This window comes from Bombus fervidus, chromosome 13 (genome assembly GCF_041682495.2).
Source record: "Bombus fervidus isolate BK054 chromosome 13, iyBomFerv1, whole genome shotgun sequence".
NCBI lineage: Eukaryota > Metazoa > Arthropoda > Insecta > Hymenoptera > Apidae > Bombus > Bombus fervidus.
This window is the reverse complement of record NC_091529.1, coordinates 9,833,088-9,848,731: the sequence shown is the minus strand read 5'-3', so window position 1 is coordinate 9,848,731 and position 15,644 is coordinate 9,833,088. Positions and strand designations below refer to the sequence as shown.

Below are 15,644 nucleotides of genomic sequence, written 5' to 3'. Positions count from 1 at the left end.
TCGCGAGAAAGTTTCTTTCGCGTTCTTTTAAAACGACCATCTAACCTGCTGCAATTTCGGCTTGGTCGATCTACGAATTTATTCTTTTCTTCGTTATATTTTCTCCTATTTGTATCCTCGAGATAAGCGACGAAAAGTGATCGCACTGATCCAGAGGCAAGTTAAATATCGCGTATTTAGGAAGTAGAGAAAATATTCATTTGTCGACTGACGTTTATTTCCGTAAAGAGCGTGAATCACTGCGAATCCCTTGTTTTACAGCGTTGTTCTTTCAACGAAGCGATGCTAGATTTTAAAAGTGCCGTTAAAGTTGACACGAGCATCGCCGATCCGAAAGAATATAATGACAATGTTTCACTATGAGTCGTGGATTAGTTAAATTGAGATAGTTAGGTAATTAACGAGATAATGGTAATTAATTGCGATTAATTTCAAATATAAATCACAGGGAGTACCAACTGAAAATTGTACGATTGAACGTCGTATCGATTCTCATGAAGTGCCGTGTACGCAATCAATTTTTAATGAAATTTTCACAGATTTCTATTGCGTTCTGGGCGAAATGAATTTTGCAACGGTACGAGTAGTAACAGCGCATTGGTTATTAAACTAAAAGCGTGCAGCGATGTACTCCACGTATATACGAGAGGTCGAATTTTTAATTTTTAAAAATTGTTTATGCCATACATGCAGTATTTCGTTGCGTAGATTTTACTCGATTGTTTTGTTTCGATACGTTTAATAATTTCTCCACTGAAATCCTTCTTTAGAACACTAAACACCTACGCAGATACGAATATTTTATACTTTAAGCATTGAAAAAGGATATTTTTTATAATTATACAACATATCGTTTCAAACATTGTGCCTTTACGATACTAATCGTTGTATATTTCTTTCGATCCGAATTAACGACGAAAAATCATGAAATCACGATAAAATAATATTTTTCAACGATAGATTCCTCTTGTTCCCAGCATCTTTGCCCACGCTAAAAGCTCAAAGTACGAAACAACCGAATTCCAACATAAATTATTTTTCTTTTTTCGACATCAAATTCCCTTCCTACTCTACCAGTTCGGTTCAGCGAATCAACAGCCAGTAATGCGTTCTGCGCATTAACCGCTATACACCCCGAATCAACCCTCGGTGGAAAAGAGCGAAGGAAAATTTGAAAAACAGAAAATTTCGTGTCAACGATCGCTGTTGTAATATTTAATTTTCCTCGTAGGCCGCCATATTCACGCGAACCACGGTGTTCAGTTACAGATACCCACTGGCCTCTTCTCTTGCCCCCTCCGCGGCTCTGCTATTTTTCCTTTTTTTCCTTTCCATATACACTCTCGTTTGTTGGTGTACTCGCGTGATATCTCGCATTATCAAGGTGAGCCGACCGCGCCGCGCCGACAGAAGAAGAAAAAAAGAACGGCGCGCTTTTTTCATCCGGTGAGCTGACCACGGGTTCGCGCGGCTAAAGCCGCGTTTACACCGCGAATCGTCGGCAACGCGTTGCCATGCCGGTCGCTTCCTATCGGCACGGCCAGTGGGTGTTATTGATAATTCGATCGCGTCGAACGCTATGATGCAATTGATACAGTTCTGTGTTCTGTTCGATGAAATTGCATAAGTTCCCGGTTCGTATTGCGTAAACCGGAGGATTAAGATTCCGTGTTCCGTTGCATCCATCCAAGTACGATGTAAAAGTGTTCGATCTCTCGTAACTGCAGTTTCATCTGCTTACGAAAGCGAGTAATTGTGATCGATTAGAATTCCTTGAAATCTAGGAAATTATCGACATAAACGAGCGATTGGTATCGCTATAATAAAATGCCATACACACGTGCGATTTACGAACGACTCGGACGTGTATCACATGCATATGAATATATATGTTTTATTCATTTTTGTTATTTCTTTGAATCGGAACTGGCTTCGTCGATAGGTTTACGATCGCGTTTAAAAATTAGCGAACACAAGGAGTTAAATTCGTACGCTTTGTGAACCTAGAACGCCGTAGGTAAATTAAATTCAACTTCTTGGTGGTATGTGAACAGGGCTTAAGGGAATACTTGAGGAGGAGTATAGCGTGTGCGCGCGCGTTAACACACACGTACATTTTCCACACGGTCACGTGTGGACGAGCTGATAGGGATAGCCATGCAGGTCTGCGTAATTGCCGGCGCGGTGCTACCGACCACTTCCGGTCCACGTATCCGCTCCTGCAAGCACCTTCCTTTCGCCGGAAAGTAACACGCGCTTCCGCGAGAATGTAAAACGTTACGAAGGACTCTTATAGCTCCTTGCCTGTGTAAATCCCCTTTTACTAAAACAATGACATATTTTAACTGGTTACCCCGTGGACATCGAGGAAATTTTATTTTATTACCTCCGATACGCGACATTACAAATTTTATATAATTCTTGACATTCGGTTTTCCACGTTTTGAACATCGTTAACGCATCGATCTCCTCGCACGTTTTCCCAAGATCTTCTACAGCAGGAAACAGAAGAAAATCGCGTTCGTCTAGAAAATATTTACGTGGGTACTAGTAAGTCTAAGTTTAACGCTCGAGTTTTTTGCCATTTCGCGTCTGTCACTGAATTAACCTTGAAATTAAATAATTTGCACGATTCTTAGTCTCTTTCTATAAAAAGGGGATCACGTTCCTACCTCTTGCCATCTATATACACACACGTATGTAAGATATTTGCGACACGCGCGATCTGTTTCGAGCAAAAAGGTTATCACTGGCGGCAAAATTGATTCACGTATTTATATTTTGCTGTGTTCCGCTTATCAATGATACGACTTAGATGTGCAGAACACGCGTTCCGATTATATTCGCGAAAGAATATAACAGTTATAGCGAGTTACGCGTGTCGTGATCATCCTAACCGTGAAATTTATTACGTACAATATAATTGAAATATAATACACTTGCCGTATTATTTGTTTACGCCGTATGTACATTATGCCGTGGTGGATTTTATGTTTCTTTAATTGGGAAACATCGATTGTACGGATGATTATGAAAGCGACTTAAGTCGTATATTTCTTGTTTCGAGCTATTTCAAGTTATAGGTTCGACGCATGAACTGTATTCCGTTTAATGACGCAACGATCAACTCGGTCCAACGGTTCAATTTCTACTACTTTGCGAAAACGGTTTCAGATTATTGTAGTGTAAATAGACGCGATGCAAAATAAGTGATAAACTCGGTCTTTTTTTTTTTTTTTTTTTTTTTGGATTCTTGACTTCGACCACTTTCATAATCATCGGCACAATTAAAGAGCAGACAGTGTTTACCACGAAGCGAGGAAAAACTCGCGAAGGTGAACTTTAGTTAAATCAGAACCAGTTTTTAAGAAAAAAGTTTCCAGTGGTTCGACTGATTCAGTATTAAAACATTATATAACAGTAAAAGAAATTTTATAGAGCGCGACTTATATAAGTTTTTAAACGGGTGTATTGCTCAATCCGTATAGTATACTATCTTCATTTTGTATTTTAATATAGAAATCCAAAGCAATAACATGTTTACAAATTTGATAATCTACCATTAAATAGATAGAAAGCTGGCGTTTCACCATTGGCAATTTTTATTCAATTCCGTATCACTAATAAAAGTAGATTTCGTATCGATCAGAATCGCAAAGTATTCTCTATTAGCCCGTATCTACGTGGATTTCGTTATACGCGCGTGTCGTAAATCCGGAAGACTTGAACGCGTGTGTAGGAAACCTCTAAACAGCAACGTGACGGTGTACGCGTGCGTCTATGTACACGGAAACCGAGAAGAGAGGTAACTAGAGAGAAACGAGGTTTCGCGCGAATCGATGGCTAATAGTCTCCCCGCTGTAATTAATGCAACAAGTTGATACCTAACACTTATCTTTGCTCACGCGGCTTTCACGGTTAACCCGCCACGAGTTTCGAAGCGAGCCGCGTGTACGTGTCGTCGTCTATCGAATCCGAACTTTTCGATTGCCCGACGTATCATTCGTTCCCTTCTTTATTCCCCGTTCTTTGAAAATCTTCCTTGCCAGATATACTCCACGGACTTTGCTCGCGTCTCGATAATCTCCGATACGTTCGTTTCGTCACCGAGTCCTCGACCATAGATACGTTCGCTTCCTCTAGCGATTGGTTAATTCCGTTAGCATTTGTTAGATATCCGAGATCATTGACAGTAATCGAGAATGCATAGTGATGCGGGATTTAGAAAGTTTTGGCTTGGAAATGTGATATTATGAAAGTAGTACTAGAAAATAGAGAAACTGTGGACAATAAAGGTATAATCACGAGGATCGTAAAAAAATATAAAAGCAAGAAGGATATAGCAGCGATTCGACGGAGATATTCGTTCGAGAAGATTTATGTTTTGGAAACGGAGCGTCTAAAGCGTTTGAGCTTCGAACGTAGATAATTGTTTCAAAGAGGAATCAGGATGCCGTATCGCCATATCGAGGAGCTTGCGATGTCAGCAAAGGGGGTTTAAAAGACGAATGTGCGTGACGATCGTTCAGAGTTCCGTTTACGATTCCGATGGAAGGATATACGAGTTGTCATTAGGGGTGAGAACCCCTCTGATCTTCGTCCAAGTGTTTTACGATCCTGTTCAGTTTTATTAACCCCCCTTTACACAGCTTCGGTTACAACGTGTCTCGACGATTTAATCTTTTAATACTCTCTTCCACAAATCTCGTATTAAGCCTTAAACGTACTTGTTTTTCTGCCATGAGAAACCATTCGACGCGAAAATATAGCAGTTAACTAAACACTGCTAATTTGATCGAACTTTTCTCCATGGAACGAGAAATGATTGGTCGGACTCGGTCGATTTTACTTTACGACAACTCTTTGGTTACGATACGTATTGTACAGGTATTTCGGATAGCGTCAAAAAGCATTTAGATAGCGTTTGAAGGTTTAAAGTATTATTTATGAGCGATTTGTCCTCTCTATCTCTCTTCTTTTTCTCCATTCTTCTCTGTTTAGAAATTCTGTTTTCGAAGGGATAAAGGTCGAGTCTTTTTTTCCATTGAACTCAAAAAATAAAGCGCGTTACTAAAAAAAAAAAAAAAATTGTCAAAAAATCATTCGAGAGCCGGGACGCACTTGTTATTGCGACATAGAGTAAATAGGAATATAAATCTGGAAATTCTCGTATTTATTGCCGCTCTCGTATTTCACAAAATTTCGGAAACGTGTATCGTTACATGAAACAAAATGTGGAAAGGAGTATAAATTTCAAAATTTCATTAAGATCTGTCGTTGCTAAATTCCTGTTCGTTTTACGCTCCATTTTTTCCTAGTGCCGATAAACTTTAACGTTAACTAAAAATACTATTGAAAAAAAAAAAGAGAAACATATCGGTACAAAAATAGAGAAATGTTACGAGAAAGGAAAGATTCGACCCTTTCGAAAGAATGTAACTAAACTAGAACATTGGATAAAAGATCCTTCCGTTCGCCGTCGTCTATAATCTATGATACGTAGATATTTCTATATTTTCTCATTATCGTTATATTTTACGTTTTATCTGTCGAAACGAGGCAAAAGATCGATCTCTGACAACGATAAGGTGATGCATAAGGATAAAAGGAAGGGCAAACAGAAACGTGGCACGATCCTAGAGTATCGCGATTGGCTGGTGGACCAGTGGCGGGAAACGAATGTGTTTTGTAAACGCGATGAAAAGGTATTCTGACGGTCGTTTCCCGCTTTTTCGATTACGCAGGATTGGTAAATATTCGACGAATTCCGGGCCGGCGACTGCTGGAACAGATATAGGCGGGCATAGTTATTGGTTACGCGTTTATAATTGATATTACACCCCCGCGCGCGCGGAAGAGAGCTCGCTCGTGAAATTTACTGACGATTGCCGGCCGTTGTTTCGGCCGTTCGTTCGTGTTTGCCCTGGCAAAAAATATTTCCGATTTTAAAAGCTCGATGCCGGTTAAATGAAAAATATCCGCCCGAGCTGTAGAAACTACGGCCGTTGTTAATCTGCCGTTTCGGCGGGCGTGGGCCAGTTAGGACATTTTTCCTTTTTTTTTCCTCTTTCACCTTTTTATTTTATTTTATTTATTTTATTTCACTCTTCAATTTTCGCGAAAGTAGTCGCGGTCGGATATCTGTTGAGTTTAAATAGCAATTTTTCTTGCCGTTCGTCGTATTTCTCTCTGATCTTCCTTTTGTATTTTATTTCATTCTATTTTACCTTTTTTTTTTTTTTGTCATATATATATATATATATATATATATATATATATATATATATATATATATATATATACTTTATTAGTATTCCATAACATGTAATCGTAGAACAGGGTGTAATAAATCTTTTGGTGTTTTCGATGGAAATATTTGAAATTACTGACGGTGGTGGCAAAGCGTTGTAATAAAAAAAAAAAGAAAAATGATTTATCGTTAACCGCGTATCTTCGCTCGGAGTCTCGCACGATTCAAAAGCAGCGATTAGAACTTTTTACGATTAATATCATCGTATCCAGTTTATATCTCACGCAACGTAAATGAATTAATCGGCTTCTCAAATGCTCCTCGAACGAAACAGTAAGCAAATCGACGAAGATACCCAGAAGCTCCCCTAAAACCGTCAGTCAAAGCGGGCACACCCTTTAAACGTTTCATTCGTCGAATTCGAAAAAGATCAACATCGTAGTACCCCGACTATAGGCAGATCTGCCCTTTGACCGATCAAAAACCCACCCCTAATTACGCAACGCGGCTGTAATTCACGGGCAGGGGAGAAGAGCTTTTATCGCGACGGGCAAAAAGAAGGTCCACCGGAGCAGGGCTTAAGATTCGGCGAGGTTGGCAGCCAGCCTGATGCAGCCTGGGGATAAAAGCTACCACCCCGCTCCGCAAACTCCGCGGACACACAATTAGGGGATCGTGCAGCCACGGATATTTCTGCCAATTCTTGAGAACCTTCCGCCAGTATTAAATGCAAACCCCTTTGCTCGAGGTGCTGGGACTGGTGGCTATGGCAATGATGGTAGTGGTTGGCGGATAAAGAGAAAGCAAGGAAACGAAGGAATGGGAGAAAGAGGGTTGGAAAGAATAGAAAGAGGGAAAGAGGGACAGACGGGGGCTGTTGCCTAGTTTTAGCTTTCGAAATGGGACTTGGTAAGAAGTTTCTGGCAGCCAGTTTTCTCTGTGCACACCGTGGATGCACCTGCGCGAAAGAGTCGAAAAGGGTTGGCAGAGGGTTGCAGGACCGATTGGTGAAAAGTAACGAGGGTTGGGTCGCTATATAATTACCGTTAATTGAATTCTTAGTGGCGACCGTCCAACGTACCACCTACGACGCGGCCAGGCCCTTCAGGGTCTTCTGCCTGTCAGAGGACACGGTGCATGTACGCGAACGTTTGAATACGTGTTTGTACGGGTGTGTATACGTTGGAACTCGGGAGTTCGCGTGTATTCGCGAACGCCTGTGACTCGGCGTGCCTTAATGGATCGGGAAATTATTGCGCGAGATCTCTCCGGAGGACGAGATCGTTTTGCTGCTTGTGTTTCTTTCACCTGAAACTGGGTGTGCGTCTCTTATACTGGGTGTCGCGTTTTAATCTGTAAATGGAAGCAGCTTGGCTAGGGGAAATTGAATGTATGGTCTCGTCATCGAAGAAACGACCGGAGGAGAAGGCGTTTTTTCGGGTTGTTGCTATATTTTTTAGTGTTTTGTGTTTCTTTTTCTTTTTTGTCTTTTCTTTATTCTTTCTTTTATTTTTTCTTGTTTTTGCAACTCCGTCGTACAGCTAGTAGTTTTTGATATTAAAATCCGAGACTGTACAACAACGGATGAAAGTAAGTTAAGCGTGTAAAGTCAATTTGAAATTGTATAAAAATTAATCAAAATACGCTCGAACGGATACCCGTTAAAAAAGATGATCTTCCGTTTATATTCCGAATAAATCATATTTTACATCGACTTCTGCAAAACATCTACACCGGATGGTCCGAACTGTATGTACGGTAGAGCTATATATCAGAGAGCGACCGTAATAGGTATAAAATCGAATGTACATAATTATCGCGTGCTGAGCAGAATTGCCAGAGCCAAAAATCAATCGTCATAAAATCGGGTCCGATGCGTTTCAATCGGTAGTCGGGGATGTTTAGCCAACGAATTCAATAACGAAGATTAAAACGCGGACATCGGCCTTATTATGCCAAATTACACCGGCAACAAACGCTAATAGCCGGGATACGTTATTCCTCTTTCCCATTAACGAGCTGTCGCCGTGGCGAGGCAGCTTCGAGAGGGAATATCGTTCGCGGTGAACGCGACGGGGTGCCAGCCGAGCACTCGAACGTTTATTCATTAAGACGAGGCACATTTGTTTGGCGAGCATTAACGTTTAATTAGCAAATTACAACCAAAAATTGACGTTTTCCGAGTCGGCAAGGTGCGAACGAAGGTTCGAGCGACCGGCATCCCGATGCTCGCGTGTAACTCAATTATCATTTCAATTAAACGAATTGTTTTAATTGATTTAATTTTTTGATGTGCCGACGCGATGATGCGCCCGAGTTTAAATCATCGGGTAACCGGGGACCGTGACCGCTTGTCGATGGAAAATGTAAAATATCGTTGCACTATCGACCGGTTTGCGAGGTAGGAAAATTTAATTTATTTGCCGATGCATCGGCGAAAACACGTTGACGTGTGCGCGAGCAGTGTATACGTTTCGTCTAGGGGATGATTTTTGAAATTGTACGCCCCGCTACTGGGCTGGCTCGATGATCGTTGTTCCGCTTGAGTTTTATGGCACGTGAATGTTTGTGAAAGTTAGAGGGGAACGAAAAGAAAAATCGAGAGGCAAATACGATAGCGATAAAGTTTCTTTGAATTATTTTTTTTCTTTTTTTTTTTTTTTTTATTTTTTGTTTTAGAAAAACTTTCGTCAGAAAATCGTTGGTATTATTTGCGAACGAGAAACTAGAAATGTTAGCGCGGCGGTGATCGCAAAAAAAGTCGAAGCTATGATAAAAGACGCAACTTCATTTTTTGTAAGCATCGTTTAACATATACCTACGTGATACTCATAAATGGTAAAATAAATCGAAAAATCCATATTCTCGGACACGGTATAAATTTCTTTATCGCTGCATTCTTCAAACGTTCATTTTCATTCGCGCTATCTAAAAAGTAATAAAGCAGAATCAATTAGCAGTTAAACAAGTCTTTGAAAAGAGACGAGTGTCTCCTCTTTCGCCGTGGTCCTTTTCCCCTCTTCTCCTTCTCGGCGATGCTTTCAACGGCTTTCATTCCGCCTCCGTCCGGCTCGTATCGCGTTCGGAGCATACTCGCAGCGAAAAACCGTCGGCGAGCACGGCACAACGTTACCTCTGACATTCGCCAAGCGAAATGTACGGCTCGGTTGTAACGTCGACAAAGAAATCGAGGTACGGTCTGGGATGGGATCGTAAACCGACTCTCGATGGAATTGCTCCGGGAAACAGCGAGAATTCGGTTGAACCTCCGCCATCGCGTTCTCCCTTACTTCGCCACCGTGTTCCAACGAATATGTGTTAAACGAACGTGCATGTACGTTAGAAAAGAAAATAAATAGTCGCATGGATTCTTTACGGGCAAATAACGAACAAACAGTGAAATTTTGTAGAAAAAATAAGCGACGAAACAACGTAACGCTGGATTTTAAGATCGTGCAGTTACCTTTCGAATTTTTCACGCTTCGTGTATTCTTCGAAAATTGCTCCAACACTTTCACAAACTACTTTCTGATCACACACACACACACCATGTATAAAATCATCTGTCGTTATCAATTAAATCTATACACCGCAGTGGTTAATTTATACGATGCGTTTCTCGTAGGAAAAGGTTAAATAACGAGGGAATGCTTCTCCTCAAGGATCAATGATGCACGCGTCGATGTAATCGCGTTCCCCTGACTCAGTTCGTCGTAGATCTCGTAGATCAGGATCCTTGGCGGGCAGAACGTCGAGCATTATCGATCTTGCGCGATGAATTTAGCTCGATACACCTGACGACCTTTCCTGCCATCCACTCCGTTACCTTCGCCAAAGAATCCTCGCGATCCTCACCGTTACTTCTTCGAGCAGTCACGAACGGGCGCGAGCAGAACGAGCCAACGAAGCTGCGTCAAATCGCCTCGTTTGTCGAGCGCAATTTAGAACGTGGTTTCTGCACGCGTGTCGCCTCTTCGTTTTTATCCTTCTCTCTTCTTATTTTTTCCTTCTCTTTCTTTTTTTTTTTTTTTTCCACAAGGAATTCACCGGGACTAAAGAAGGTTCGCTCGCGGGGATTTGACGACTCGGTTAAATTGACCGCGCAAATCCGACAACCATGCAAAAACGCGTGTTTGTATTTGGAATTTGTATTCTTACGGTTGAATGTTTCCTGCTTTTTTGACCTCTTCTTTCATACAGGATGTTACATTTAAATCGATTCCCGCGAATATCTTTGAAATTGTTCACGTAGGACAAAACTTGTCCGATGAGCAAATTCTTAAACCTTTCTGCAACATCATAGGTATATAAAAGTGGAATCGAACTGGTTTCACCAGTTTTTAATTACACTTCATCGATGAATGAAAATGCTTTTCAAAGATAAACGCAACGTAATTGTACTCGTTACGCTTGTAATTATATTTTGAGTAATTAAAAATTGTTCTCTATTTCTTTATAGGTGAGTTGTAATTACTGAGTTCGCCACTGTGTCCCCTACACGACTCTTTGGAGGGAAAACGAACAGAAACAGTTTGAAGGTAGTTGCAATCTTTCTTAAATTATATTATTTACGAATATTTGTTTAACTGCTTCGGTTTAATTTCGCTAGATAAATATGGAAAAATTACACTCGTTTACAATCTTTCTCGCTTCGTATTGATTTTATAATATAAAAAGTTTGATATTGGGTTTTATTTATCTTTCGCAACTAAAAATGTATTCTTTCGAAGTAATTTTATACGCAGGTAGACATTTACAAAATTAGACGCGTAAGTTCGATTCGGTTTACGCAAGAGAATATCGCTCTTGTAATGCAAAAGAGTGCAAATATTGGAAAAAAGTTCGCAGACACGGGACGAAATATTAAAAATTCTAGAACGTCTCTGTTGGAAATTTGCTCTTGTAACTATAACTGGGATATTACTGATCCTTTTTACATCGATCAATTTTTTGCATCAATACGGTCGAAGAGAAAAGAAATTCTACCACTCTGCGATGTCCGTCGGATTTTTCTTTGGTTGGCATAGTAGCCGAGTCATTCGGAGTGGGGTCGATTGAGAGCGCGGCAAAATTGAAAATTGCCATAATCCAGCGGCAGTTACGGTAATACCCGGTAATATCTGCACGCGCGCTCATACGGCATCGTTTCAAGGAGATTTTTATGCTAAACTCACCACCCGATGATGCACGTAACACCTAAGTTTCGTGGCAGTCAAGCTGCTGCCCGAGAGAAAGTATAGTAATCAACCGGTCGATTGCTTTCTAGAGTAGGATGCCTGAAACGCTACTACTGCTGCCAGCTCTCGGTCGCCGTGAACCTTCGATTTTTCGTCTCGTACTATCGATCGAAGATCTCTTTACGTTTATACTTTTCGCCTGTTTTTCTGCCGATATCACCAGCAACGATATAACACGATACGCGTCATACGAAAAACTATACAATTGCGTTTAAACACTCGCCGTAAACTCGTCTACTTTGTATCTTCCTTGCTATCTGAGCGTCTAATTGCTTCGCTTATTATATCGTCGTAAAGTAACGCGCAAAGTTCACTGACAAAATCCTCCTACGATTAAAGTGAAAAAAAAGCACGGCCATCGATCAGATCTCTTGATTCGAAACTACAGGCAATCTCGAGAAATCATGAACTCCGATCGAAAAGAGATAATCCGAAGCCCCAAAACCGATCGCTCAGCAGCTTGTGCCATACTCTTTGTACGCGCTGAGTTAGGGGAACGATAACGAATTAGGGGTGACAGGCGCGATTAATTGCGCAGGCCAGGCACCAGTCTTATTCCGTGTACGACTGCATCAATCACGGTGCCGCGGAGGCCCGTTGCCCTTCCATTATCGCGACGAGTCGCAGATAAGCTATCACGGCTAATATCATCGATCTGGCCGGTTTGCATTTCGATTATGAGCGGCGGCGCGTTCTGTCGCAGTCTCTCCCTCTCTTATTTCTCTCTCAGCCTGATGTGCTTCGTTGCACCGGTCAAGCTAATTGAAATCTACGACTTTGAACTTGCTCCTCGTCCTCGTCATGAAAGGGGGAGAAGAGTGATATTAACGAGCGAGCCACGATGCTCGGCCAAGCACCAATAACGGACGATTTGTCGCTCGATCGCTAATCACTGATTACAAGCGTCTCGGCTAACTATCGCGCCAACACCTTCCCTTGATTTGTGTGCCGGATAATGGTCCGACGTAGAGATTTTCACCTTTACGAATCTCATTTCTGCGTGTTATTTTATGTAATATCGTTCGCGCGGCAGAAGTTTCTTCGATTTTGAAATGATTTCTACCAAATAAATTCTGACAGTCTCTCAGATTTCTAGTAATTATTACATTTTGTACAGAATACTGCCGAAACGGTGGTACAAACGGACTTTTACGTTTACGTGAAAATCGAATTTTAATATTCGTTAAGTACTCGCGCGTTCCCTTGCCGATTGTTTAGTCGGTTTCGAAATGATCGTTGCGCGATTATTTAGATCGGACATCAGAAACTCTAATATTCTATCCGATCTTCTACGTCCTACGTCTTACATCTCACATCCTACGCGATGTATCCTAATACCGCGTTCTTCGTATATTCCATATTTTCTACTTTATTTTCTTTTTCTCACATTCGCGTTTGTCCGTTACTTTTGCCATTAGAAAAACGATCGAACTTTACAGACTAGTTTATCCTATTGCACTGGCTACTCGCAATATCGTTTCGAGAGTCAGCGAAGCAAAAGCAATTATAAAAATCTTCGATGATTCGAACGAACGAACGAAATCGTTCGCCTCGAACAAATCCGCGAAGAATCGCAACCAAGCCACTTTCGATAGATCGATCGGTGTACGCGTGTGATCTCGGAAACGCAGTGTGGGTGCAACAGCATTCAGCTCGTATTCATTGGCCGGATCGTGACTGCACCCGATGATTGGACTGCCGAGGTGTACGCCGTATACGCAGCAAACTCGCAACAGACGGTGACGCAGGTCATCGCGCATTTTTCGAACACCGGGTACATCGACCTGGCCGTGCCAGACGACGCACCGGTCGAGTGCAATTTGCAGACAATCCGCGACGATACCACGGTGGGGGACGAAGAGTATTTTTTTACTTATCACCCTGCTGGATTTAGCGATGGGCTGAAAAGACCTCGGCCACCGCAACCGTGCGCCGGAAACCACGAATTGCCTCGGATTGTGCTCGAAATTGAGAGTTTTCGAAGAGTCTCGGAGATTTTTAAATCACTCCGTGTATCTTCAACTTGCTATTGAGAATATCGTTGTTAAAATTAAGAGGATAATCCCGATAATTGAAATTTCAATAATTTCCGTTCGTTCATCGATTGTACTTCAAGAATTACGCATGGTGAGAAGTTTGAAGGAATTTTAATTTTAAGTACGAGACAAGAACGTGATCCTTGTTCAATAGATGCGAATATTTATGTCACAAAGCGTAGTAGTTGCAAGAACATAGGTTTTTGCTAGCGGTATGTATTCGGAAATGGAACATGTCTTGGACTTTGCATTCGATGACGCATGACGGCGTTACGTCAGGTCGTTCGCTACGAATGCGGGTTCCGTGGACGACAGTGTCTCGTAAAGTTTGCAAAAATCCTCGCGGTTGATTAAACGTACAGTGGCGAGGTTCTTTCCTGATCGCGGAGCGCTATTTGTGCAAGAAAGTTTCGTACAGTTTCAACGTTGGACGAATTCGTTCGAAAAGAATCTTGCTTTTCCGTTCGATGAATTTCAATCGCCACAAAAAAAAAAAAAAAAAAAGAAAGATATCTTGGAGTACAAATATTTTTCGCATTGAAATCATTTAGGAAAAACTCTTTAAACAATCGTAGAACGTACTCCGCTATTGCTGCCACGATCTCGGCAAAAGATGACAGAATCGCCTCTACCAAATCGAGCGGGGCAACGTTTCAACGTTGAAATGACGCAGGATGCGTCGATCTGGCGTGCATCTACGTAGGTAGTAGGTGTGCATCCGCTCGCATAAGGTGCGTGTGGTTACGTGTGAACCACGAGCATTGCACGCATATTCGCACGCGCATGTACGCACACATACACAGACAATACGTAGAGAGAAGCGACGAAACCATGAGCTACCGACAGACGTTCCATCGCTAGCGACGCCCACTCGCACGAGAGATGCCAAGACTTCTGACAATGAGTCCCGACCTCAGCAGTTCTCATCTGGCTGGCCGTGGCAATAGAAGGGGGTAGATATTTCGAAACGGGTAAATATTTGGGCGTCGCTGCGTTATGCACTCGCCCGACGAAAAATAGGATCGATATTCTGGCACCTATCGCGTTGTTCCGAATACGTGGAAAGAATTTCGTAGCAACGTGTTTTAAGGATAATTTTCTACTAAAACGAATTCAGATTTTTAAAGCGTCAGAAAAGAAAGAGAGAGAGAGAGAGAGAGAGAGAGAGAGAGAGAGAGATTAACGGAATTAGAATGGATTTGAAGCGATTAATGGATTAAAGAAGGAAACCAGCGATTCTTTCCTTTGGAAGATAGAAGACTTGAAATGAAAAAAGACGTAGAAGTTGATATTCGCGTTACTAGGTGTTATCGCTTAAATTAGTCTCATCGTCGATCTTTTAGTGGTAATCTAAATTTTTATCAATTTACGTCTAACGTCTGATAATCGAACAACAACGATAAAGTAAAATAATCGCAAGATCTGTTTATCTATAATTTCTTAATTGATTTACATCGTGTCAGCAGCTGAGCAAACTCGCGGCAAACGTGCAGATACTTTTAAACGATAGCGTACGTAGATACGTGTTGCAGTCGAATTCTATCGAGCGATTCGGCATCGAACGCAAGGAGGAATCGAGATGGCCACTCGAAAACAGCTGGAACGTTCGGGGAACGGTCTATTTCCGAGTAAGTTTCGGCGCAACAGCGATCGTGCATCGCGGTAAAAGTCGTAGAAAGTGCGCGATTTCCCGTGCTTCTGGGGATCTTTTTAGCGATGACCGAGAGGTTTCTGCGAGCGACTTTCACACGTGGGCTTCCTGCAGTCGCAGCCGTCTACCCGTCTAATTATATCTTACTTTGTTTGAGTACAACGCACCTTTCGACACGCGGCCGCCACCTCTTCTCTTTCTTCGCCCGCTTCCAACTCTTCGTCTGCCTCCCCCGCGACTCGACTCTCCTCCTGGTCTCCCTTGCTCGGCGAACGAATACAATTGGATGCGGGCCAAATCGAACGATCGCTCGTTAAGTCGAACCGCGAATTAGCCGGATTTCTCTCTGAAACGATGATTCTTGGTCATTCACGTGAGAAGTAGGTATTACGTTGGAGGCAAGGGGCAAACTAATAGAGGAAGTCCTGTTTCCTTTTCAGGTACGACTACGTTTGCTTGACTTTCTATTG

The 15,644-nt window shown here is 41.9% G+C and overlaps 2 protein-coding genes across 6 annotated transcripts in view; one reads left to right on the top strand and one right to left on the bottom strand.

Moving 5' to 3' along the window:
- The window catches only part of LOC139993754 (uncharacterized), a 253,487-nt gene that overhangs the window by 4,368 nt on the left and 233,475 nt on the right, over positions 1 to 15,644 (bottom strand). For 2 of the 3 annotated variants that reach the window (XR_011801455.1, XR_011801456.1), the window contains one exon: positions 9,028 to 15,520. Coding sequence is in view for 1 of the 3 variants with exons in the window: in XM_072015766.1 (XP_071871867.1) it covers positions 15,342 to 15,520 (179 nt within the window). In the remaining 2 variants the exon portion in view is untranslated. Of the gene's footprint in view, positions 1 to 9,027; positions 15,521 to 15,644 lie in introns of those variants that run through there. The other variant, XM_072015766.1, reaches the window with a different exon arrangement.
- LOC139993750 (nucleolar protein 4-like) overlaps positions 1 to 15,644 on the top strand; it is a 94,764-nt gene that overhangs the window by 19,205 nt on the left and 59,915 nt on the right. The gene's annotated exons all lie outside the window — the stretch shown is intronic.